The sequence below is a fragment of the Amblyomma americanum genome, chromosome 3, assembly GCF_052857255.1.
Source record: "Amblyomma americanum isolate KBUSLIRL-KWMA chromosome 3, ASM5285725v1, whole genome shotgun sequence".
Classification (NCBI taxonomy): Eukaryota; Metazoa; Arthropoda; class Arachnida; order Ixodida; family Ixodidae; genus Amblyomma; species Amblyomma americanum.
The window spans coordinates 59696044-59722896 of NC_135499.1; the positions used below are offsets into that span (position 1 = coordinate 59696044).

A 26853-nucleotide genomic window follows, 5' to 3' on the forward strand; every position below is an offset into this window, starting at 1 on the left:
TTCTTTCTCTGACTGGACGAGTTGGCAAAAATATATACTGCACTTTTTGCACTTTTGCTCTCGCTGTGCTACTAGATAATGGTGCTTTGAGGTCCATAAAAGCATTGTGCACTAATAGATAGCTCAGAATCTAAGCCTTAATTATCCTCTGCCTTTTTTAAGTTTCCTGTGCTGATGTTTTCCAAACTATAATACAGTTTTCTTAAAACTCAGTTATTAGGTTAGCAAAGGAATATGACACAGTAGATAAAACATATTTGACACTTTATTCACAAGTAACAAAAACTTACAAAAAATGACACCCGAAAGAAAATGATGGCCACGATCGCACTGATTGGGAAACTAACACCGCTGTCATATGAGCAATAGCCATGTCAAATCCTAACAAAGGCAACAAGCACTTTGCTAGTAAGCTGATGAATGCTCAACGATACTTATGAAATCAAAATTTAGAAGTGAGCTAAGCACCTCGCTGCCAATATGTTCTGCACACCTCTCACCTACTGCGATAACGAATGCTCAATAATAGAAGCAATGTACCCCCAGCCAAAAGTTTGGGAAGGGTACTGGAGAAAAAATTCAAAGACGAGCAGTGTGATTCATGCGGCAAAGTACGCACCAGCATTAGTGTTCCCCCCAAACGAAGTAGCTGGTGCCGCTAAAGGGTTCAGGCTGCGAGCGAGTGGCATGATACAAGCCATCAGTCACCATGCGACATGCCGCATCTCCTTTCCGCTCTCCCCACCTTTCAACTTTGATTGGCGACCACGGTGTCTCTCTCAACATCTGTCGTCTCCCACACTGTCATCCTCCTCCCTCACACTCTTCTTTCGCTCCTCTTTCCTGAAAGTGAACAAGGCGATTTACACCTCTCCACTTGGCCTCCCGTCATTCACGGCTTAACATGTCAATGCCGGAAACTTTTTGAGGTGATGGGCGCTCTAACGTTAATCACCATTAGCCTGGCTATGCCCTTTGCAGGACAAAGGCCTCTTTGATATCTCTTCAGTTAACCCTGTCCGGTGCCAGCTGCGGCCGTCGCTGTCTTTCCATGCAAGGTGAGCGATATATGCAGTTTTAATGTGCTTCTAGATATTGCCCAGTGCAGCAGTAAATCTCATGCAGTATGCCTTGGATGAACAAGCATATTCTGTTTTTCGACCGCCTTCCACAAACTTTTCACGCCGTATGAATAAGTAACTAAGTTAGCAGCAGAAAAGCGTTAATTGTGCTTTGAAATACTTAAGTTTTGAATCATTTGTCTTAATGCTGTACTTTTGTGATGGCCACCAGAAGTCCGAAGGACAGTTTTTTACCACTACTAGTTACACTGACATATGCTTCTATATGACGCGCAGGGCCTTTCAAGCAAGTAATATTGCATGTTACATTGTCTATGTGTCGAAATCTCACTGACTTCGTTTTTCGCCCCTTTTTCCCTTTGTTCATGTGCACACTGACTCACAATGAGAGATTATAAATCGTGTTTTAAACCCCACACATTAAGTGAGGGCAAATTGCAAGGTACACCATTCTTTCGTATAGAGTACAACAAAGCGGTCTTAGCTCAGTGGTAACAATTTTACTGCAATGCAAGAAGAAAGTTCCATTCGTGCAATTTGCTTCTGAACAACACAGAAGCATCATCTTGCAATGACATTGACTTGGCTCACATGACAGCGGTATCACAAGCACTACAGCGACTAGAGTCATTTATCACACACTTTAAATCTGGTGGCCATTATCAATGCGCCCTGAAGTAAACAGCACCTAGCAAACAAGGGGCATCCAACCAATACAATCCTTCGAGTTCCGGCAATAAATAACATATACGTACAGACCGTGGTAGCTACAACAACATATAACAAAAATGGTGATGAAATTGTGACAAAAAATGATGACAAAACATGTTTGCATGAAATATAAAAAATGCGATAACAATGCAACAACATTCCAACCTTTCAACAAGCATGCGGAGGCGTCTTTATGACAAGGGAACTTGCAGTGAACGGTGACACCTTGCAAAACAGTAAAAGAAGCTTCACAGTATGGTACATGCACAGAAACCACGTTTTATGGTAATATTTCTTACAGTCGGTTAATAAGCAAATTCATGTTTTTGTGTTTCAACGAGCTGCAGGCATTGCACCGATCTCGTCGTAAAGAATACTCTCTTGTACAAGTTAACGCGTCCTTAACGAGCAATGCAATAGTTATGTGTATGTTACATGCGTTGCATGAAGAGCATACAACCGTTAATGGTTGACTATAAAGAAAGCAACGGTCCTCTCTCTTTTTAAGAATAGAGCTTCAATAAAAATAATCTTGCGTTCTCTTCACACAGCTTGTGCGAGGATTAGCGGGAATCATCAAGGAAAAGTTTTCTCAACTGTTTAGTTGGGTTCACGTTCGTGTCGCAAATGACATAAAGCAATTTCTCTTTTTTTTTTATCAGCACAAGATCATAGCCCCAAATCAATTGCTCGCATTTAGTACAAAAAAAGTTGAGATATCAAGGAATGCCATCTTTTAGGTAAAAGAACTGTCCCTGTGGAATGATACCCTATTTAATGGCTCCTTCAAGCGCCTTAGTGCATAAAAATAATTCCCTGTGAAAGCGTCATTCCAACTATGTATGCATCAAGCATATCTGCTTTTTGTAATCGTTGTTATCAGTACTTGAGTTTTGCAGCTGCTCCCTGCACTTAGATACATGAAAATGCCAAAATCTTGCAGGTTTCATTAGAAGTGAGCAATCACTTTTTTTATTTAGTACAGAAGATGAAACAGAGACTTGTTTCTGGAAATATGATCTAGACTGAAGGAACTCAGTCTAAATGCCTCTGAAAATATTCCTTGTGCTACATTCAGCAGCACTGATGTGTACAATTGGCTGCTGAATTAAATGTTGAAGTTGCTGCATTTTTCAACTCATTGAAGAGGAATGAATTTTAATATCTTTCGACAATATACAGTGTGCCTGGTTTCCAAAGCCATTTTTGGCGCTGATATTTTGCCTCTTAATTAGAATACTTCCCACAGCCAGACAATCCATCATTATGCACCGGTAAAAATTGTGCAACTTGTGTTCAAAGTCTGTTATATCTCAGCTAATAAATAATTAATAGATTTTATGATATCACTGAGTGCAAGAAGAGCAATGCCTGCTGCAGTCACATATGTCAGGCTAAGGGAGGCATGTTATCAAGCCAAGCTGATATAATATAGCAGCCTTAACCAAAGGAGAAAAATATCTTGCTTAGTAAGTGTTCCTAAAATCCTCAATGATCTACACTTTCACATGTATCATGTTACTTTCAATGCCACCAGTGTTACAATCTTATCTTGATTTAGTGAATACCAGCATTTATCCTTAAATGATAAACAGCATGGTATTTACTGTAAAGAAAAGAGCTTCCAGACACTGTTTTGCACTTCACTACATCTTTTTGGGATGCTATAGCCAAGATTTTCTCTTTTCCAGAGCTTTTCGCACCACAGACATGACAAGCAATCTTAGGACGAGTTAAAAGACGAAACCTTCAGAGCGACTCATACTGCCCCACTGCAGGCCCAAACAGAACGTGTCAAGCGTTGGTGGGCTAGCCATGCCACCATCAGGCGTCAATGTGCCCACATATCATTCGTGCGTTCGCAATGTTCTTGGACTAGGCATCACCTTCACATACTGCACTCTGTCCCTCGGCGGCCGCCATCGCATATGGTCCCTCGTTTTCTCTGGTGTGCTGAACCCAATGGCACAGTTTTGGAACAAGGAACACAAGCATTGTGCACTGAACGATGATTCACCGAGAGCACAGCTGTCACCACTTCGAAGACTCAGCGTGCATGTCAATGGTGACATCCTTCACGTTGAACCCGATGCTGGAACCGAAGACACGCCTCTTAGCTGCCACGGAGCTGGACTGGGACCCAGCGGGGCTGTGACCGCGGTTGGCATCCGCGAACTTCCCGAAGTCCTGCAGCGTCACCGCGCGCTTCCCGTCCACCATCACGCAGCCGTCGTCGCTCTCCTGCTCGAAGGCCACGTTGTCGATGCCTCCGTCTTGTTCGTCGATGATGTGAGTGATGGAGTCCCCATCGTCGGACGGCGCCAGAGTTCCCAGCTGATTGAGGCCGCTGCAAGACGGGCCGCTGCGTGTGAAAAGCGAACGTAAGAGGCGGCTCGTCTCATTGTTAGTCATTCGAACGTAAAATTGTCATTTTCTTATCCAAATTTATCTGCAATGTACTGAAATGAATCCCATGACTAAAATAGAAACGTACAAGAAGCACTATCGTTTAAAGCAAAGTGTCCTGACAGTGCATTTCTACCCCTCCCCGTCATTATTTCTGCAATGGTTGTGAAATGTGGAAACAAAGTTGAGAACTATCCATCCACGATCATCTTACTAGGACGTGACGAGCACCAGATCGAAAAAAATGAAGGTCCCCTCTTGAAGATCAAGGAACTTTTTTGGCGGGTGACTTTTTCTGTTACCCTTTAGTTGTTCGAACTCTTAGAGATTGGAATTATACGCAATCAAGCATTGTTTGTACCTACCCCAGCTTCGCTTTTTATCATACATTAAATGACCTATCTGTTTACTTACGGAAACCACGGAACGGAACGGAAACCACCATTTGTAACTACCCTGATATAATGCCCTAGGCAGTGACGCAAGTAGTTAATGAATTATGAAATAAAATGCAGAGGATAACGAGCTATGCAGCCCACTCCCTGATTCTCTTCCTACGTGTTGTCACTGCAATAAACACACACCCTCTGAAGAATTCTGTATAAACGAAGCGCCAGCATAATACCACGAAAGAAACTGTTCTTTCTGTATGGCTATGCTCATTGCTATTTCATATTTTTCTTGTTATTTCATGTATGTCTCTTTCACTCATTTATGTATGGTATTTTGCTCATTTCACCTTAAATTATTCGGCTTATCATATATGCCCTTTTAGCGCACTGAGCTATACTTGTTACTGTATGGCATGAAACGGGCAACAGTGGGCGAAGAAATGTATTGTGTAATGGCATTCCTCTGCGCCAGTTGGTATGAATCCATCTTTCGGCCAGCATGAACTTTAACTTTGGGACGCATCTGCATAGACAGACACATGGAACACGGAACACACAGCCGTGTGTTCCGTGTTCCATGTGTCTGTCTACATTGATGCATCCCAAAGTTCATGCCGGCCCAAAGATGTATTGTATGCATAGGGCCTCTTGTTTTTGGGTTTTATTTTTGCAGAATTGGGGGGTGAAAATCTGCCGATATTCTCTTAGCGAAAATTAAAGGACAAAAAGTGTTATTCGGGCAAAATTTCTGTAAATCGGGTTTTCCAGGTTCCTTTTTTTTTTGCATTGAATAAAATTTACTTTAAACGCTGGTATTTGTGTGGGACACAAAATGCCATATATTTCATTAAATTTACAGAAGAACATGAAAATGACAGGTTGCGCAGAAGAAAACTGTTCACCAAACTCAATTTTTTTCTCATGTATTACAATTATTTCCTCGCAAAAGTTGTCAGCCTCCTACACAGCACTTCGCATGCATGCAAGACCTGCCTGCCTTGTACACTCTGAAAAACAGTTATTAAACATCAAAGAGACTATATTAAACAGGCGTGAGCATTGAAATGGGATAACGATAGCATGAATAGCGCTCGACACATTATGCCGAATAAATGCCTGGTCAGTGCCTCTGTGTTAGTGTCTCACTTCTAACAGTTGAACATAACCCCGAATTAACAGAAGCTTGGTTTAGGCTAGTCTGTTCAAGTTTCTTGCAAACATAGCGCAAAAAAGAGAAAAGGATGACACAGTCTCAAATCAAGAGACGATCTAAACCAAGCCACGTCATGAACAAGAAGCGTTAAGGGAGGTTTAAGATAAACAGTTTGCCGAGCACACCTCTAGAATAAGCACAAAATATTAGCAAATTTTTGGGTGATGTCTTCACCTCTATACAGAAAAACACGTTCTCTTATGTCCTTTCGTACATGCGTATATATTAACGAGCCGCTCCTTTCCTTCACATGTTTGTAGAAATCGGGTTTAACGCGATTTTTAATGAATGTATTCAGGATGCAAAAGAGGTAAAATCCTGTTTTGCAGGAAAACAAAAAGGCTTTATGGATGCATTAGAATCGTGACTGTCTGACCAGATATAAATCATCAACACATCGCTTATCATTATGTATGGAAATCATTAGTGCAGAAGATGCAAAATCCCTGCTTTAGATACCAGATTTCTACATGAAATATTTGTATTTTATACATAAATACTTCCTATGCAAAACTGTTTATTATTATAAGATTTTCTAGCACCGTTTCCTCATCAACCTGCTCGCTTTGTTCGCTCCAATACATATTTGTTTTTAAATTTCTTTTTCAATAATATTTATTTGCTGAGGGCAAATGGAAGTCGAACAGTAGCGACAGTGTACCACGATCTACTCCCAAAAAGACCATCCGCACCATAACTGGAGCTAGCTAGATAACAGCTAAAACGGAATACAGGATTGCCTTCATCAGCAGCTGTCGTCTTCATGGCCCCCTTACCTATAGTCCTCACTGGAGCCCATTTTCTGGTACTTTGGCAGCGGCACAGGAGTGTTGGCTGTGCTGTTAGCAGCGCTAGTGTTTCGACTGCTTTGGTTTCCTTGAGCGACGAAGTAGCGGTACGGCGTGTCGTAGTCTACTTCCAGAATGGTGGGGAACTTGCTTGGGTAGAGTATGTCCACCACTGCCATTGAACCGCCAAAAATGATGGCCAGTATACCTGGAGAAAAATAAACAATATGCAATCAAGCTTAAAAGAATGGAAATCGAGCATTCAATGCCCCGAAAGTTTACATATACTCTGTTCAAAGCACTGAGACCTGTTTCCACAAATCTCTGTACATAAGGAGAATTTAAAAATGCACCAATAGTATCACATTTCACTTAATGAGTTGCTACTCAGGACCTTTCTGTTTGGTAAGATGTACATCGCGAGTCCATCATCATCATAATCGACGTCACCACTATCATGAAAATTTATTTCAGCATATATATGGCTCACATTTCATGCTCCTCAAAGGCCACTCGAAGCTAAATGATGTTTTTTTTACTTGCAGTTAGTAGCGTAAAAATCCATAATTTTCCTTGTAAAAATGAAATGTACAGTTGTAAACTTTTTATGTCACTTGATACAACCGATGAAAAACCCAGCAAACATTCTCCTTTTAGAGTTTCTGATGACATCCGGAAAATTCTTCTTCATAGGAAAGTTGGCCTAATAAAATATTCTCGTCTTCATTAAAACACAGTATGGGATTTGTCGAACTTGGAACATGAAATGAAGATATCAGCAGTGAATATTTTATAACAAGTACCGCATTCCCAGGCAAGCAGTAGTACTTCCAGACCTTGGAGCCTCGTTCGTAAGGCATCAAAAGGAAGTGGAGTATCTCTAAGCAGGCAGATACTTTTACAGCGATAGCTGTTAGGCGCCCGTCCGTGGTTTGCGCGTCGTCGTCGTCGCCATCAGCGTAACCGGTGAGTGCGTTAATGATATTCATCCTCTGGGTGGATGTCCCTAACGCACCCAGCGGTCATTAGCGCACTCACCTTATATCACGGTCAACCTGGCTCGCATAAGCCTACGGGTGGCTCTGTCTGGAACAGCCACCTGCCAGTGCAAGGGTGCTTCACTTGACCACTACACCAATGCGATATGAGGCCACTATACCTTTTCTACCTCAAAATATTCCCCAAACTAAACTTCTAAACAGCTGTCGCTGAATCACGCGTTACACAGTCATAACCGTCCTGTGGGTTTTTTTCCCTCTCCTCTGTTCAACTTGGAAATGTAGAGTGTATTCAGATCTGACCAATATGAACGAATGGCAAACTCGATAGCATTCTCGACAAGGGTCATACGTTACGCGTACGAAGCGTATAAAGCCGACATAGTAGTTCTCAGAGAAAGTAATGCTTGCCAGCAAAAATTATATCTAAAATGTGTTCACGAAAGATCCAATCTTTTTCTTCGGGAGGCTAAGTTTGAAACTTCAGAAACTAAAGTTGTATTTCTCCAAGGTGCGCAAATGGGATAGTTGGAATATATTTCTCTAGATGTTGGAACTTCTTTGTCGACAGATTAAGAAGACACCATCATCATTGCTCAGCATTTCTGAGCTGCTGTTCACTCGCGTTCAGTCGCTCGATCTCTCATTAAAGGAATATGTCGTCCCGACGCCCGTCTCAAACCACCAACATCTGTGCAAAGATAGGTGTCCCCTAGTATCACCAAACTGCAAGTAGCGCAACAGGTTGTTTCGCTCTACCCCTCGGGAAAAATTAGTTGTCGGAACAGATAATTGTCTTCCTGTTGAATGCTATTGTGACTAAAGCCGATGGTAAAAATCATTTACTTTGAATGCTTAAACACACACTGAGGACAACTTCACCCTATTACATTCTTCATAAAATTCAATTGTTTGGTTTTCTGCAGCTCTATATGTGCTTTTATATGCACTTACATATGCGGCACCACAAGGACACATTTACAGCTGAGAAATTTGGAGCTAAAAAGCAAAATTTATTTCCGCCACAATGCAAACTTGTTACATTAATTATGATGTGAAACATGTATCGACTTCCTGATCGCTAGCTGGAATGGGATTCTAGTTCGATCTACCTTTAGAGATTCCCTTACAAAGTCTACTTGAATTCATCGCACTATGTTTGTAGCATACTTGCAGACGACAAAGTAAAATTCACAAACTGTAATGTATGACAGTAAAAACTTGGGGGACACTCTTTTCACCTTAAGAGTGCACCGCGATAGTGTTAAAGGGTCCGTGCAGTCACTTGGGGGCCTCCGGCGCACCTTTTCGCTGACATCCACGTGCTTGTTGCCATGATATACTGCTTCAATACACATCACCACCCATATGATTTAGTGACGCCTATCAGGGACCCTAATTAACTAAATGTTCCTGCAAAGTAATTCGCCACTGTGCGGTTCGAGGTACTCGTACAAGGCCTTCATTTATTCGAGAGACCGAACGTTCCACAGTGGTGCACAAGTGTCGATCCCAGCTACCGACCCAAGGGTCGGCGGTTCGATTCCGGTTGACCACCTTGTCTCTTTTCAGCGAAACTGATTTTCTATGTAACTACCTTCTCTACCAAACAGGATGTTCCTGACGCCAAGATACGTTTTTCGCCAAACAAGACCTTTAACGCTGTGGTGGTGATATAGGGTGCTCTTAGGCAGACACACTACGTATACATACCTGAAAATTGCCTTTCGAGCGTCCTGGAGACAACTGACCCCGAGAGTAATTTATATTTTTCGTTTTTTTAGCTTATAATGCACCGCTTTCAGTTACAGTAGCCATTAAAAGTCATTAGAACGCGGTAATCAGTTGATATAGTTCAACTTAAATACCAACTTGTCATCGGTGTCCTTATGCTTTTCACAGCAAGACGCTGGCACCGAAAATGATTCCTCATGCTGCAAGGCGGAATGAATGAAACGGTAGTGGAAGTTTGCTGTGGAAAACACAATGGCTGAAGGGCTACTGGGGTGTAGAAATAACCTTTCCATAACTTTTTACTAATGCCGTGACATATTCGTCGACGCCCATGTTGCTAGACCAGGCGTCTGCAGTTAAAGTCGGCTTGCTCAGAGAGCATGGGTAGCTATGGTACGAGTATACGCTGTGACTTTGCCACCTTGTCTGCTCGCAACGCAGTGCAACGCCATGTGTCACCCACCGACGACGAGCACCAGCCAGAAGTTCCAACCCAGCGACAGGCGTAGGAAGTCCCCCTCGAGCGGAATGACGAGCGGCATATCAGGCAGCAGGCTGCCGTAGATGATGGTCGAGAGCACCATGAGCGCGCCGGTGAGCTGCGTGCAGTAGGCGCCGTAGCGAGGCACGGCGCACAGCAGCACATCGGCCAGCAGCCACGCGGCGAACGAGGCCCACAAGAACAGCTGCGTCCAGTCGCCGGCGCGCCGATACATGCGGCCCCAGAGGAAGCCGCCGGCGTCTTGCGTCCAGTACGAAGGCTGCGCCGGGGCAGAAGAAATGCATTGTTCACGTTGCTCTCGACGAAAAGAGCGCAGAGTGAGTCACGGAACAGGCGTGGGCTAACGGTAACCTATAGTGCAAATCAAGAACAGGCAAGTGCATGGGCATGGGCCGGGCAATAAATAAATGTGAACGAATTAGGTAACCGAAGGCCTTTTACGATTAGGGAGTGTATTCCAAGGGAACCAGAGCGTAGCAGATGGGCGGTAGAGTCAGATGGGCGAACTGAGATTATGAAATTTGAGGGGTTAAGTTGTCCGCAGCTGGCACAGAAGAGTTAACATGGAGGTCAGTAAGAGAGGTGTTTGTCCTGCAGAAGACATAGGTAGCCGATGATGATGACCATTTCTGGACGTGATTCACTGCGTCGGCAGCTCGAAGCAGGCATTAGCTCTAAGCTATAATTACTCTGGTGTACTTAAAATCACGCCACCAACTGACGGCACGACGTAGTGCACCAAGCCTATACTCCGTTTCAAACAACATGTGCAACGCTGTCAAAGCTCGCGCTCTTGTTTGCTCTGTCTGCATCCGCGACGAAAAAGTAATGCGTTATTTGTGGTGAGCGAAACATAGTGAATGTTTTGCCTGTAGGCTTACAACATGACACACTTGTCATGATCTTGATTAAGTGCACTGTTATTGCCGACAAGACGCTGTCGCTTTCTCGGGCCATAGACCACTAGGGCATAGAACAAGCGCGGAGTAACACGGTTCCTTTTATTTTCCCGTCCGGACTATTTCCGTACCTTTCACAGCGTTGCACCCGATGTATGAAACGGGGTATAGCTGCCATTAAAACGCCCCCTTCCTTCCGGTCAGTTAACTTTTAGTAAACACCCCTCACCAGTGAGAGAGGTTGAACCGTTCCCCCTGTCTGCTTTCTAAGACTTCGATGGTCACCCATAACTGCGCACAGCCCTTGCATCCTGACTCAAGTGGCACCAAAGACCGCGACCGCTATTCGGGGCTGGGATCGCGGGTCACACGTGAGTCACTTGCATGAATTTTTCGTCCCACAGTACCTCAGTAACAGCACGAACAACGACGCTGTTCAATGTTTCCGAATAAAAAAATGGCCTACATTTTGGATTGGAAAACGTTTATTATCGGCTTGAGTTTAAATGGGTTTGTTGACCTTGTTAGGTGGCCGTCAGCGGAGACTGGCAGCGACCTCTTCGGCTCTCGTGCTCTCGTCACCACCTGTACTAAATTTTTCTTATTCGTTTTGCATTGGGAATATCTGCGCTTTAAAGTCGCTGAGCCGTGGAAGTAGTTTTTTTGTTCTCCTCTGCCTCCTGCTTCGATGGCGAATTGCCATTTTTGATAATAAAATAACATGAATATTTTTATTAGATTACCAACTGATAATATTGATTCTGCTCCGACATTTTTAATGCGAAAGCATTACTAGCCCCATTACGACAAAAGCGGGTGGTGTGTGTGTTAGTGTCTGTACTCGCAGATGGCCCACAAAAACCCAGCGATGCCCAGAAACAGCAAGTGACGTCATCAAGCGGCTGTATGACACGTACAGCAAGCCGTGCACTGCCACTTCAGACAATCCTATACATGTCGTTCGCCTATATACTCGCCACTGGCCGACCGTCATGCGGCGCCTGTTTTCCCGACAACATTCGTACCAAAATTGTGACGCGCAACCGTTTGTCGTACAGCGTTCCGGGTGGTGTCCCACGATTTCTCGCTGCATATAGCTTACATGTGCTAGGCAAGTTGAAGGCTAGATTGCGAGAGGGATTCGAACCGACGGCATATGCACCATCAATGCATCATTTTCGTGTCAAAATTGTAGTGCAACCGTTCGTCGTACAGCGTTCAAGGTGGTGCCATACGCACGCGCGCGCGCGTATGTGTGTGTGTGAGTGTGTGTGTGGGGGTGGAAATGCACCAAGGGAAAGTAATGCTTTCGCATTCGCATACGCAAGCAGTCTTAAGTGTCCTTGCCGAAGTTTTTTTTTTTATTGTGAGACTGTGGACCAAGCGAGCTCTTTATTCCCGCTGGCAAATATGGCGGCCACTCCTCCAAAGACGAAGATGCGAGATGATGATGAATATTCACAGATGAAGACGAGGGTCACGCACTGTGCTCACACTATGAAGACTTCAGACCGAGGACACCGGATTATTAGGGGTTTTATTTTTCTTATTTTGACGACCTTGAATCCATCCGTCTAATAAATATATAGAAAAGAAGGCAGAGCAGATTTCAATTAAGGGATTCATTGCTCATTAACATTCACATGAGCGCAGCCTGCGACCACAAAGAAAGGAGCTTTGCATTTGAGGAAACTGTCGCCCTACTGCGGTGCTTGAACTCAAGACTACCGTCCGTCCAAAGCAGCCATAGTCCGTCCAAAGGCCACAGGACATCAGGAAAGTTGCAGGGCGAGGAAGGATTGACCAAGAACTCAGTGAAGGATCGATATTAGTGTAACTGGTCCTGAGAAAACTATACTAGTTCTCTTTTATGGCAACAAGGTTCTGTTCCCTCGATCCCTATTGAGCTGTTACTCCCTCAATTAAAGGTACCGAAAAGCTAACATGAAAGTGAGTATTCCATCTGCAAAGCGCAATCAGTTCAATCCGCCTCATATAGAGTTGTTTTGTTTTTATTCAGTGGTAAATGCTTAGACAACTACCAAGTGAAAATCAAACTTGCACGCAACACACTTCATCAATTTTCTCCTTCTTCACTTGAGATTTTCCTCATTACTGGTACTCTCTGGGCCGCAGATACGAATTTACAAAACGAAGTACAGTAGCATAAGGCCGAATTTGTGAAAAAATTCCGTGGAGAGACATTTGTTTTCACTTAATTCGAAACACTCCCTTAAAACATCTCGATGAGTAGTTGTGCTGACGCTGACGCGAATGCGACCGGATGAATTGGCTCGCATTTCGACAGTGTCATGAAAGAAACTGGTGGACAGAAGATGATAAATTGTCTGCATAATATGAACAAGATCCATGCGCTGTCTCTCCAATTAAGTCCTTCTGTGCACAGCGCTTCTGCAACGCGGCAACGCAGCTATCGAAACTCCAACAAAAAGCATTAATTGTGCGTTGTAGACTGTTACGTCCTCATTAAGGAAATGTAGCAGCGTTTCATCTGCCGATATATGCAATAACCAACCCGCCTGACGAAGGGTTGAGTTGAGGTGTTGAATGCTAAAGGTGGGATTTGCCTTGCTTATTCTGCCCGCAATTCTGACGAAGAGACAAACGCCTGTTTAGCGAAGTCCACAAGGAAATGACTTGTAGGCAGACCGATTACCTCCGGGACCATGCAATGAACCGAAGATGGCGGCAAGGAACGCTGCACTTTCTCGAACAACACCCTCACCTTTTCCGCTTGTTTTGCGCACAGAAGCGCAAGCCAGAGCATCGCCACTCACCTGGCTCAAGTAGTCGAGCACCGTGAGAATGGGGAAGGGGAGGCCCTTGACTAGGGCGTCGTGGTACTCCTTGCGCAGCGAGGTCGGTTTGGGCCAGGCGAACTCTTCGTTGAAGCGGATGTCTGCGCTGCCGTTGCCGCCAGCTTCCACCACGTACGTCACGTTCACCGAGTAGAGGCCGACGTGCACGCCCAGCACCGCCGGAAGCCGCTCGGCCGAGAAGGACCTGCGCGGGCCGAGCTGGTCAGCGGGAGCCACGAGGCCGCCGAGTTGCGACTCGGGACGCGGAGCGAGTAGTAAGCTGTCATTGTCGCCGCGAAATAACCGTGCAAGGGCGGAGCAACACTGTAATGGGATTCAGTGCACTTTGCCTGAAGCCAAAGAGAGCTATGCGCTGAACCTCAAGGCTGATGTGGGTGGCAGCAAGTGGCTGCAGCAGGTGGCTGTGGAAAGCAAGCTGTATTTTTGTACAGCTCCCACCGTAAATGGGAAGCCTTCTCAGCTACTTGTCGCGCGCAGTTCACGTCGCGGCATGCACTTGACAAACGAAAGATGCAGCTGTGTTTCGAGTGGGAGCCTTGTGACTCGGAAGAATTTTTCAATGAATAGCTTGTTGCATGATAAAGTTTGAAAAAAAGAAAACCAAAACGAATACTTCAGCAGACGACCCCACCAGGCGCTGAGCGCGAGCCGAACTGAATTTGCGCCAAATGTCGTCTGCGCGCATGCCTTCTCCATTCCTGTCAGCTGTTGAGGTGCTTTTTTTATCATAATTTGTGGCTCAGTTTCGGCGCAGCGACTGTGCACTGAGGCATTAATTTATAAAGAACGACTGTCCAAAAATCACAAATAGTTAGACATCAAGTCTTTCATTCCAAAAAAATACAAAACAATGCGGTAAACCGTTTCACGTTGTGGTACTTTCCTTCGTCGATTCTTACACCTTCAGGACATGGGCTGTACGCTTTTTATGCACAGCCCTTAAACTCTTTGTTCGCCTTTTCCTTGAGGAGTTCTTAGGAATAACGGTCCAGTGCTTAGACAACACGAGATATAAACACAGCTCAGGTCCTCTTTACTCCTGTGCGCATTCATAGATGTATGATTTAAAGGTGCGCCTGTTAGTCATATAATGGTAGCAGTTGCCCTAATATTACCTGCCGTCACGGTTCATGAAAGCTGTTTTGACAGCCAATTAATAATCAGGTTATATTGCACTTGGCCACCATGGGTGAGCATCCGCCTCTCATGCGGGAGGTGCGGGATTCGCTCCCCAGTGCCGCCGGGTACCCACCGGTGATACAATGGGCACAAGCTTTCCCCTGGTCTGCTGCTCGGCTTATTTAGGGTACAATGCTTGGGAAATGGGTCTTGGACACCACCTTGAGAAGTCGAAAATACCTTGTGCCATGGCGCTCTTTGGCCATAGATGCCCTTGCGCCATAAAACTCCATCATCATCATCATCATATTCCGGTTATCGCTGCTATCTTGCAAACCGACACGTTTCGAACGACAAGACGTGGTCATAAACGGCTCAAGTAGAAAAATCCCATTTAAACCATTAATGTTGTTAATGCTACAGAGAAAAAGAGATGCATGTCCTGGATCCTGGCCGCGACGGACGCGTTTCTATGTACGCGTAGTTAAAGAATGCCTCTTTTACTGGGATTTCGGTGCCCATTAAAGAACGCCAAGAGGTCGACATTAATCCGGAATATGTGGGCCTCGCAGTCTCCGCCGTTCCTTGGGTGCTCAAGGACCCGTTTATCAATACAGCGCTTTGTCCTTTGGAGAGTGTCACCCAAGTGCACACATGCCATGGTCGCCCACCATTCAGGAAACCACCGAGGCGACAGAGTGGTATTTGCTGCGAATCTACGCGCATTCTGCCTTAAGCCGCAAACGACGACGGTGACAGCGATGAACTAACTCGTATCTGTGCGTGGCTCCTGGACCGCTCGCAGAAACCGGGCTGGCGTATGAAATGCGCGCGCCCCAGGATTGCCGGCGAAAGGCTGAACTCGCCTGCGAAGCCCCGCGCATGGAAGGCCGCAATCTCGTCAGAGAGCCGTCAGGGTCGCGGGGTATCCCCCCGCGCTTCCCTCTGCTTGCCAGCTGCCCCCCTTGGAAGACGGCCCGTCACCTCCAAGCACGTAGACCGAGTCGAATCCGGAACGCTCAGACGCGCCTCCCTCCAAGGCCACGCGGCGCGAGACCCTCTGTAGAAAAGTGCTGCAGCGCTCTGGACGCCAAGACGAGCTCACCTCGACGCGCTCGTGTCGGTTCGCCACTCCGATCTCGAGTCGACGTGAATGGCCAAACCAGCACTCTAGAAGATTACAGCCTTGACATTTGGCCCTACATTTGAAGTGGCTGCCGCTTTCAGGCTTCTACCTTGACTGTTCCGCCTCCAGATTTTAATATGGACCCAACTGTGACTTTTGATAACTGGTGTAGACCACGTACAAATCAGAAATAATACGGGCGCTCGCGCGCTTCCGCTGCTAAACGGGTACAATATAGTTGAAATATAAAAGGCGCGATATAATCGCTGCTTCGACACTTAATTCACTGCATCATTTGCACTAGGCTACTCTATGAACCAGGATGACAGCGAGAGAACAGTTAATTAGCTATTATGTTGCATATTTCACAGCTCTCAAGCGCCCTCAATTTTACCTGCAGCGTCATAGCTCTATAATTCCGCCCCTGAAATTCACCAGTGCAATTATCGCTATCCTTTGGAGGTGTGGCTATATAGTCTTACTTCTACACAATTTCCTGACTTATGCAAGCTCTATTCTCTGTAAAAAATACATATTTGCGGTCGTTTATCACATATCTCCAAAACAAGCTGGGCGTAATTCCCCTTCAGCCTGCCATTTACAACGCCCTTCCATTTTTTTTCCATAGCTGACTGCGGTGTCCTCAAATCACTTCGAGCTTTTTCGTTAGATTGCAAGCTTCAGACCATGTGCGATACCAGTAGAATAAGGATGTTGCATAGTTTTCGTTTGAGGAGTTTATAACCTCACGTCGCCTGCCAGAAGGTCTCCACGGTACTCATTCTCCTGGTTACGCTTTCTCGTGTTCCTGATCTGCGGTCACCACCTGGCGCGGGCAGATACATGCGCTCATAACTTCTAATACCTGGCTACCTACCTTAAATGGGTTTGCCTTTCAAAGTGATGACTATTATTTTATTAATCTAATTTCTAAGCCCATCGTTGTGCTTAGCGTATTTAGGTCCGTAATCATGCACAGCAAATGGTGACCTCTTACGTGGTCCGTCTAAAAGAACTGTAGCTATATCAGTGCCGGCAAACTACATAGCAGCGACTCACTTGGTGTTTCTGCTGACATGTAATAGGTTTTTTGATACAGGTTCGTGCAGTGTGTGTCACTGGGGCAAAACGCTATCATTGTGACCACACAGCAATCGTTTTTAATGGACATCCCAATCCTGCTGTCGGGTCTCCTTACAGCCGCGCAATTCTTAATGAGAGTCAGAGCATTCACAGTGAGCGTGCATTAGCGTCACATAAGCAGACGCCTACGAGAGTGGTCGGAGATGAACTGTCGAGCCTCTGGTAATTGTTCGACACAGCGCGTCTCACCTGTAGTAGGTCTTCGTGCGGCCCTCTCCGACGTGCCAGCGGGAGCCGTGCACGCCGATCAATATGGCGGCGCCGACGAAGAGGCTGAATACCACGCAGACGACGGTGGTGGCACGCTCCTTGCGGATGCCCGGCACGATGGCCAGGAAGGCGGCCAGGAGCGTGACGAACGCCAGGTAGACGAGCACCTCGGCGCGGTCCGCGCTCACGGCGGTCCGGTTGTCGCTCGTGTAGAGCGTCGGGCCGCCATTCTCGCGGAACGCGTCGAACCAGCCCGTCGTGCTCAGCATGGTGGGATCCTACGGCAGTCCGCTACTGCTCGCATTCGCCTGCTGCTGCTTCGTCCGACGAGCGCCACGAGACGCCGCAGCCACCGCGGTGGCAGAGTCAGTGGTCAACGCAGGTCGGGGGGCAGTCACGGTCTGCCACGTTGCGTCCTGCAAGAGACGAACGAGAACTCAGCCACGTGTTCGACGAGCACGAACGCGAGCACCGCTTTCCGCGGAGCCAGTTTGCTTGAGAGGTTCGGCTGTTTCAGACTAAAGCGCGCGTCTACGCTTCCATTCTTAACTGACACTTGTTCAGAAAGTGATGCCTCCTTGGGCATTGTGAAATGGGAATCAGTTAAAACAGTAATTTGACCACGTCATGTTGCCTCCGACTGAGGATAAGCGCAGTTATACGGTATGGAATGAGCCAGACTGCGTAATAACAGACCTAGAAGAAATTCACAGTGTATTAGCAGCTTTCGCTAGAAGGCGTGCAATCCTGCAGTTGACCGTGAATAGTAGAAGCAAACGCAGTCAAAGGCATTTCCGTTCATCCTATGCTACCAGCCATCTATATAAGCTCGGAGGAAATGCAAGGATATATTGGAAGAGTTCAATTTCTCAAAAAAAAAAACAGAGATTAAACAGCAGAAAACTCAGAAAGTAGACTCTAGAATTGTTTTCCGACAAAGATATAGGATTAAATTTCGCGAGACACCAGGGAAATGCCAACGCCCAAAAAACAAGACAGCAGCCACAAGGCTTTCGCTAGAGAAGGAGCTTTGCCGTTCGCGTCTCCGCTTTCGTTTTCATCGAAACTGCTTCCCGAGAACTGCTCTAAAACCGACCAGCGCTGCGAAACCGCGGCAGGGACGCCTTAATCATGGGTTGAAATCTTTTAGCACTCAGAGCGGTTCCAGATTATCAGGCCCTTGAGGCTTGGCGATGTGAATATAAATTTTTACAGCGCTACAGTAGTTACGATATAGCTGTGGCCTGACTTCTCTATCAGTCATTTGCTGTTAGCGCTTCAAAGGTCGTTAACCGCTGTACTGGCTCTGGACAGTTACTAGGTTTTCTAAGTCGCTGGCAAAGAAACCAAATCCGAAGAAAATATAGCTTGCGGATACTTTACAGTACCTTCACAAGCATACAACGGCTATACTTTCGTGCTAATTTCTGAGCAGATAACTTCTAGGACCGGTTAAAGCTAAACAACGAGCGGCAAGTTTTGAGACGTATTTCACACTGGTGTTCCAAATGACACTATGCAGGAAAAAGAATTCCGTACGTCTTTTAAAGTACGTGTGACTCAGTCATTGGACACAAATAACGCCTCGCATTGTAAGCAAAATCTGGTCAGGATTAGGCGACGTTTGCGGTGAGCTCGTGAAATATTAGCTGCGCTGAACCGAAATAGGATTGAAAGGTCGGCTTCTAAGTCTAGTTGTCCGATTCATTCCAACAGAAGCAGATCTTCTTCAGTTAACCGAGCTTCTAGGCAAGGCGGTTGAATTTCCTTGACAGCTGCAGCGTAATAAACGCATTCACATTATGAAGAAACCCTCACACACACGGACAGCGTTTGTCTGTGTTTCTTCCTAATATGAATGCGTTTCTTGCGATGCAGTTATGTCTTTAGAGCAGATCTAATAGAGAAGCGCGCATTGCTATCAATACTGAAGGCTGCAAGTTAAAGGCCCACAATTGGTCTCTCTGTACGGTAAGCCCTTTTTTTTTTGTGCATACATGATTTATCAAACTCTGGCTGACCCTAGTGAGGCGAAAAGAAAGTTCAATCAACATTTCACACAACGCTGTAATCATATGGAACTTACAATACTGTTGCTCCCCGGTAACTTCGTTCAGCCGAGCTGCGTTAGAAAAAAGGCCGCTACACGATACTTGCCTCGGAATTCGTGGTGCGCGCGCGTTTCGCCTTCATACACGTGCAGCGTAAACGTGGAAATAGGTTACTCGAAAACAAACCGCACCCTTGACAGGCACAACGTACGCGGAATGCCGGGCAGCAAAAGTGGAAAGGAGAAAACGGAAAGGCGTGCAGGCGTCCGGTCACAGACGCTGCCGACACACCGCCCGTCGCTCCGCGGGCACGATTCGCTCCTGTGGAGAGATGTTGCCCGGGCCGATATATAGCCAGGCATCCCGGAGACAATAATGACGACGCCCGTTGGACTGTGCGTCACACGCGTACGTCGCCGGGTCAAGCTTGAGGCAGCGTTAGCCGCGTTATACCAGCCACTTGTGTAACGCCCATTGCTCTGCGTAAAATACGCGTGCACGTCGCATCATACGCTGAGTTATAAGCGAGGGGGAATCTTCTCCACTGGGCGCTTCGTAATACGTGCCCGCCATTTCAGGCACGTTGGGACACCAGCCGCGTCCGGCACCCCGCCCACGTCGGCGGCGAAGGGGATAATTTCCCTGTGGCCGCTTTGTGTTTTTTCCTCCCATTGCGAGGCTGAGCTGGCCGCGCGCACACGCGCGCGTTGTTACCAAACAGGATCTGGTCGCTGGGACATACGCGACTGAGCCCACAGGTGACCTTCGGTCGAAGCAGCAGTCATGCTGCTCCACAATGCATGGGGTAAACGAAAGACGCAAACTAAGTAAAATACGTACACTCTGATATTATATATCCAAAATATCCCTGAAATTTTTTAAGGACAGGATGCAAAGATTACTTTCTTTTTTTCGATCTGGTCTTTTTCCACATGTCCTTTGCACAGATCCCCGAGCGATGTGCGCAATAGTTAAATATACATACAGTCACTATTTTACGAAATAAGAAACGCCTATTCAAGCTAAGTGCAACGTCCGTGAATGGTTAGGCAGGCTGATATGAAAACTGTATCTTCTTTTATTTCTGCTCTTCTGGTCATTCACCCCTGGCGGATAGATCCTGGAGGCTAAGGACGTGAACGCGTTTTAGAGAAAACTGACTGGACCACAGTAGAGCACGAATTTGACGGTCCTCACTTTATTCAAGTCGCCATAGCTGCACTCACACCTGAAGCTTTCTGGTCATTTATTTCAGGGAATGTAAGTGTCCTTTGAAACTTATCTGCCTACGAGGACGACAAGGCTCACTTTATTTTTTAGCGCAGGGCTGATTCTGAAGTTCACTCTTAATTCAACGCATGATCTCATTTAAAATATTGCTACGCAGGGCTTACATCATTCTGAGTGTTTCAGCCTTCAAAGAACCATTGGATACGCTAATCAGTGTTCCTGCCAAATGCGCAGCACATTCCTCACAGAGGCAGTTTTCCATTAACGGGCAACAAGAAATTGCAATCAGTAGATTTCTGATGTCGGAGCGCCGGGCAGGCCCATAAGGAAGTGAGCCTTGAACTCCTGGTTGGCGATACATTCTCTTGGCAGCGAGCAAGATTTTGCAACTGCTGGTACGACAACGCCCGTCGTTGCCCTGTGAAGTCTCGCCCTGTAGAGCTGTGTGCGCTGTGCACACCGTCCACTATACTGCATCCGTAGTTAGCCTCATCCGTACTGCCACGCGCACAGATTAAGTAATAATATAGACGGCATGTAGAAGTACTACACGGCGAAGCCGAACCCCCTCTTTGCGACAGCGCTTATAACGAAGAGAAGTTAAGACGGTACAAACTCCGCAATGGAGCTGTAGCACCTGCATCACTTACAGGACGACTTTCTCCTCTGCGTCTAATGAGTGTTGCTATGGCCAGGTCTTTCTCTTTGCTGTCGATTTCCCTTAACTGCCTCTAGGAGTCAAGCTCGCAAAACTGGTCATTCGCAATTCCAGAGTCTCAGACACCGTTTGTGACGTGCCTGTCAATGGTTTCGCTAACCACTCAGTTGTCGAACTCACCATAACGGAGTGCCAGTTTAGTGGCTTAAATTGCCGGTTACGCCACAGTGCGCTGTTACTGTAGTGGGATCATAATGTCGAAGTATATTCACCCAGATTCGCGAACAGAAAAAGAGTCCCGTGCGAAAACAGAGTTCGCCTTGGGTGCTTACAGTCTTGACGAGCTCTCCGGAGTCTGAGCAGGTGGCGCGCGTATTCGTCGTCCCGCACAAGCGGCCGATCAAAAGCTCGACGTCCCACACAAAGTGTCTTGTTACAAATGCCAATTCGCGGCGCTCGCCTATAGTTTATACGCGTCGGTAATGCGCCTCGTTGCAACTGCCCCGGCGTCAAACTTCCCTGCTCCACCCTTGACGCCGGAGCAAGTTCCAGGCATACCGCGGTGACGCCGGCGGGACGACGGAGGATTGCATCTCAGGTGCTCACTCTCTCACGGAGATCGCACGTGTCGCCTCTTTGGTTTGCTCGCCCGCGACGAGGCGGCGCCGTTCCCGCTGCGTCGCGTTCTTCCGGCCCAGCGTCCTGCGCGGAGATCCCACGGCGGACGGACCGCTCCGTCCTTTGTCTCTTCGTCGGAAGAGAAGCGCCCCTCACCGGTGTGAGTCGTCTCTTCTCCGAAACAGGTGCCATCTTGTGAAAGGGCGACGAAAAAGCAGCGAGACGAAAAACGGAAGTTGCTTCACCAGGGCAGCGCGCAGGAAAGGCACGCCTCCGAAACCAGGTTCGTCCGCTGTGCGATGACGGCGCCGAGTGACGTTTTTACAGTAGGTAGAATGCCTGTTGTCGCAGCTGTTCCAAGGCACGCGGAAACGCGCTTTGGTGTACGTGGGGCAAAGCACTGCGATACTTCTGTATGTGAAATGCGTGGCAATGATCGCACGTAAAGCCCTTGGCACATGTTTGCTGAAGGTGTCAGTGACTGGCCGGAGTGCTTCAAGTAGCGCTCTTCACTGCAAACGAATGTGAACTCGTTAGAGCAGGCGCTAAGGCAATGACCTCTCCCTCATTCTCGCTTTATCCCCGCCGGTTTGCGAAATAATACTTCGGGCTACCTGCGATAAACAACAGCAGAGGTTGGCTGTGCGCCTCTATCCCTCTCTATCTATCTCTCCCGATCTATCTATCTATCTCTATCTATTGGCTCCGCGATCCAATAGCGCTTTTTGCGCCCAAGGTTCCTTTTCTTCTTTTTTTGCCGTAACCACGCTGCGCCGCCATTTACCACTCGCCTGCACCGCCGTGCAGCGGGATAGGAAGATACACAAAATAACGCTGCTACAGCAAAGAGATGAAACATTGAGAAAATACGTGTGGGGGCTTGAACAAAGCCAATGAACTAAACATAAATACAAATCGTATGGGAGGAACAGGAAAGATGCCGGAAGGACACTACGCGACAGAACAATCGACTGTCAGATAACTGGCATCTGACGAACATCAACGACACTAACACAGCGGAGAAGCGAACCTACCATGAAGAGCGCAGCCCTTGATGGCCATATTCACACTTCCACAACGCGCCAATCCAGCAAGAGGTGCTGTGCCAAGACACTCGCGAAACGAAACATTAATGGACGACGCTATCGAAACGCGAGGGATAAGGATCTCTCGCGAGAACAACGACGCGCGTATATGAATTCTCTGCCTATACGCTGTTGCCTTATAAGAAGAAGGCCGCTACGTGTACATTGGCGCCGCACTCTGGCCTCATTAGGGCGAGCAGGAAAGACTCCACGAGCGCCTAGCGGACTGAGCACCGCGGATGCCGAGTGTTGCGTGCAATGCAGCGGAGGCTGCAGCTCTGCGGAAGGAAGGAGGGAGAACGATGGGAAAGTTTCACTGCGGGGGTGACAGTTGTCAGTGCTGTCCGAGGCGTCTGTCAGGCGTATGTTGTGCCCCGACATCATCACTTCAAGTGTTACACCAGTGTATGCATGAAGTGAAGAGCTTTCCTCTGTTTTCGACTTGTATTGAAGTACAGCCGCCATCAAAAGTATACAGCCCAAGCGATTTGCTTCTAAGCTGTTTAGCGCGGCTTCCTAGCGCATCTAGCATCCAATGCTTAGGAGGATTGAGGACGCGAAGCAATTCCTCTTTCGAGAAATTATGGTCACTGAGTGTGTGCATTACGAGGTACGCTGCAGGCTGTATACTTTTGAAGGGGGCTGTACATATGCGATGTATTGTGCCCAATACTGCTCAGCTGACAGCCTATTGTGTTACTGCCAAGTGTGTTTGTGTGTGTGCAGGGAGAGGGGTGGTTGCTTTGTCTAGCTGCCAAATGGAAGCTTATATATAATCATGTTCCCCGCCGCCATTTGTACCATGAATTGGTAAGACACAGAAAATAGGATCGTTATTAAGCTGTCACAGCGCAAAGTATTCGTCTCTGTTCCATCTTGCAGGTCAGTGCTTCTCATCTTCAGAAATCTGGCAGTGTGACGTCGTTGCTTAGAGCTCACGCAACCGCGTAAATAAATGTGCGTAATTTAAGGGTGCCGATGAGGTTATAAGCTGCGTACCCTAAATAAACTTTACCTTTGAGGTTACTCCAGGGCTCAACCTTCGTGCTCATTGACACTTCATAATGAACTCGCAAGGACGACGCACAGCTCGGCAATTAAGTGCCGACTGCGCAGTCGTCATACGGGCCAAAGGCGCACCATGCGACTAGCCCGATTTCTCAACGCTGTTGACGCTGAGTGCGAGTGTTTTCTTCAAAGCAGGACTGTGCCTTGGCGGTGGCACAAGTTGTATGCCCCCAAAAGCGGCGTCAGCTGCCACCTCAGTGCACGGAATTCACGAGGCAAACGTCAGGCCCGTGGAGAATCACTCGCGGAGACCTTCACCTGTAACACGGCGCGGCCTCCTCACGGACAGGGGTGTTTTGTTCTCGGAGGTACGGCGGGGGCGCGCCATTAGCACGCGCGTACATAATTAAACACAGAGGGCGGCGATAAACGGCCCCCCTGGCTCGACTGTTTTCCTTCGCCATCGGTTGCAGCTTCTTGGGTAACTCAGCTGCCTTTTCGCGCGTGTGGCATCAATTCCTCACAGCCATTGTTCCTCTCTGTACAAACGCGCAAACACCTATTACAGCCTCTCGTGATGCACCTTTGACCTATCAAGCGGGCTTCGTTCGCTAAGGTACACTTATCCGCTTCGAAAACCGGCAACCTGAAATCACAAGAGAGGACGCAATGTGTGATTTTCGTTGCATACCCTCTTTTCCTCGAAGGCGCACTCTCGAACATCAGTTTCTCGTCCCAGTGGAGCTTTTTGCTCCTTGTATTATTTGTTGTGCGATTTCGGCGGCGCTAAACGTATTTCGTTCTTTAACTTTTCCTCCGCAGTAAGAGCGAGCACGTAATTCAGAACAAATGCTGGACCGGTGCATCATGTTATACGGTGATGCAACACTGCGCACAATAACCATGGAGTTTCTAAATATTACCTGGAGGGAAAGCTGGCGCCACCATCTATGCGAGTTTCGTAAACAGCACTTCATCTACCACGGGAATGCTTGGTAGACGAGGTTAATTGCGCATCTGGCTTGGATAGTATTGGGCTAGTGACGCGGATTGTGGATTTGAAATATATCTCGAATTTGGTATTCGGGCCGCGAAGCTCTCCTCTGTGCGCAGCTTAAATTGTTTCAACACTAAACGCTTTTCAGTCCTTCGGTACATGTATGTAAAATGCATATAACGAAAGCGAAATTTTGCTGTCGGGCCGGTATGGAAACTTATACGGCATTTCTTCGAGGTTTGCCTCGAGGAGAGTCCTATATTTAAGGCTGAATCCACGTTTTATCCCCAATAAGAGCCAAACCAAGCAAAAACCTAGTCTTCCCGGCATTCCTGCATCTCTACATGGTGGATGAAGTGTACCGCCGACAGCTTTCCCTCGAAGGACACGCAAAACGCACTTTATAAAGCTTGGAATGCACTCAATTTAGTCCACTTTGCTCCATGGCCGTCTGAAAGGTGCGATAACGCAGACAGCACACCAATGGAACACTGATAGCAGCGGTGATCATCAGCACCACTGCGTTGTGGTCACCCTTAAGATGGCCTGTAAAGAGTACACCGTCTGCAGTGCTGCCTTCGACCGTCGACCTTGGCTTTCCGCTGTGACACCGCCAACGGAGTTCGCGCAGAGATCGCTGCCCCGAGCCCACAGACCAGACTCCATGACATGAGCACGAAGAACTCAAACAACAGCTTTGCTGCGTAGAAACCGGCGATATATCGCGTCGCCCCAAAACTCGCAAGCTGTTGCAAGCTGCTACCGAACAAACTCGTCTGCTGGTCGTTTTTACCATGCTGCACTCATTCTGGCGGAAATTTCATACTACCGCGAGATCATTATCCTCGCTTCGCGAGCTGATAACACAGTTTTTGCAGTTCTGAAGTATGTAACTGGAACTTGAGTCTGATTCTTTCTCACTGTGTGTGCGCACAGAAGGAGGGATGGCAAATAAAACGTCGCATATCGCAGCACAGTATCAGGCAGGCTTTGAATAGTTTAAAATAATGTGAGCTCCAGCTCCTTCTTAGGGCGCGACAAAGAAATATCCAGCTGAGCACCGCCACAATAATCGCCTTTGCAGCCAGGACTGCGAGCAAGCCGGTGGCGGTGATTAATCGGGCAGCCTGCCAGGAGCACTATTCCACTGACTCAAAAGCATATTGCCGCATATCAAACTCACACTGTGACGTTATTAGCTCTACTGTACTGGCTCCTGGCTGAAAGGCTGTTGCGCGAAACAATAAGGGCAGGTGCCTCCCTGGCGTTGTTCGCCCTCATCTCCCGCAGCTGCAACGCACGCGGTTCAAAATTACTGGCCGCCGCGTCCAAGGCGGACCGGCTGGCTGCAGCAGCCGGTGACGGCGAAAGGGCGACTCGTTTCTCTCACAGATCAGCTGACGGGTAAAGCGCAGCAGAACGGGGCCATGCACGAGTTTCACCCGCGGGGAGCAGATCGACGCGAGATATGGTGCCCGCCGCTGCTATAAACCGCCGGCACCGGGCGCAGCTGGGAACAGGGCGCCCCGAGCGATGGCCGGTAATTTTCCCGGCGAGGGAGTTACGCAAGCGCAGAGACACCGCGCCGCCGCTGTATCGACGCGCGCGTGGGTACACGATCAAGGCAATGTGGCGGCCAATTGCCCACTGCGGGATGCACAGAAGGGTGACGTGTTCGCTTTCAGGAAGTGGCATCGTGGCATGCCGCGCAGGACTGCGAACTTTATAAACCGCTCCAGAGGCGAATTCCACGGATTGCACCTTCAGGGACTCGAGCTTGACGCCGTATGAATATATCTGCTTCGGTTACTGGGTTCTGTTAAAACAAAATATGAGGCTATGACGTACCCTGCGAAGCTGCTCTGGCGAACACATCTATAAGGATGCATCGACATTGTCGGGCCCATATTGCCGATAGGCTGCCAGTTAGAAAGAAAACTACCGTTGCTTTCATGTTAAGCGACTCCTCTTAAACCCTACAATGCCGTGGACGCAATGATACGCGCAGGTTAGCTTGATCAGCCTAATGATTTTTTTCTTCCG

General features: G+C 47.5%; 1 protein-coding gene across 3 annotated transcripts in view; it reads right to left on the reverse strand.

The window, feature by feature from the left end:
• Positions 1-247: 247 nt before the first annotated feature.
• Positions 248-26853, reverse strand: part of LOC144124615 (dual oxidase maturation factor 1-like) — a 91365-nt gene continuing 64759 nt past the window's right edge. For 2 of the 3 annotated variants that reach the window (XM_077657414.1, XM_077657412.1), the window contains 5 exons: positions 17143-17579; positions 13524-13749; positions 9788-10085; positions 6581-6800; positions 248-4155 (listed from right to left, as the gene is read on the reverse strand). In XM_077657414.1, coding sequence (XP_077513540.1) covers positions 3825-4155; positions 6581-6800; positions 9788-10085; positions 13524-13749; positions 17143-17432 — 1365 coding nt within the window. In that variant the 5' untranslated portion in view covers positions 17433-17579 and the 3' untranslated portion in view covers positions 248-3824. Of the gene's footprint in view, positions 4156-6580; positions 6801-9787; positions 10086-13523; positions 13750-17142; positions 17580-21434; positions 21587-26853 lie in introns of those variants that run through there. The other variant, XM_077657413.1, reaches the window with a different exon arrangement.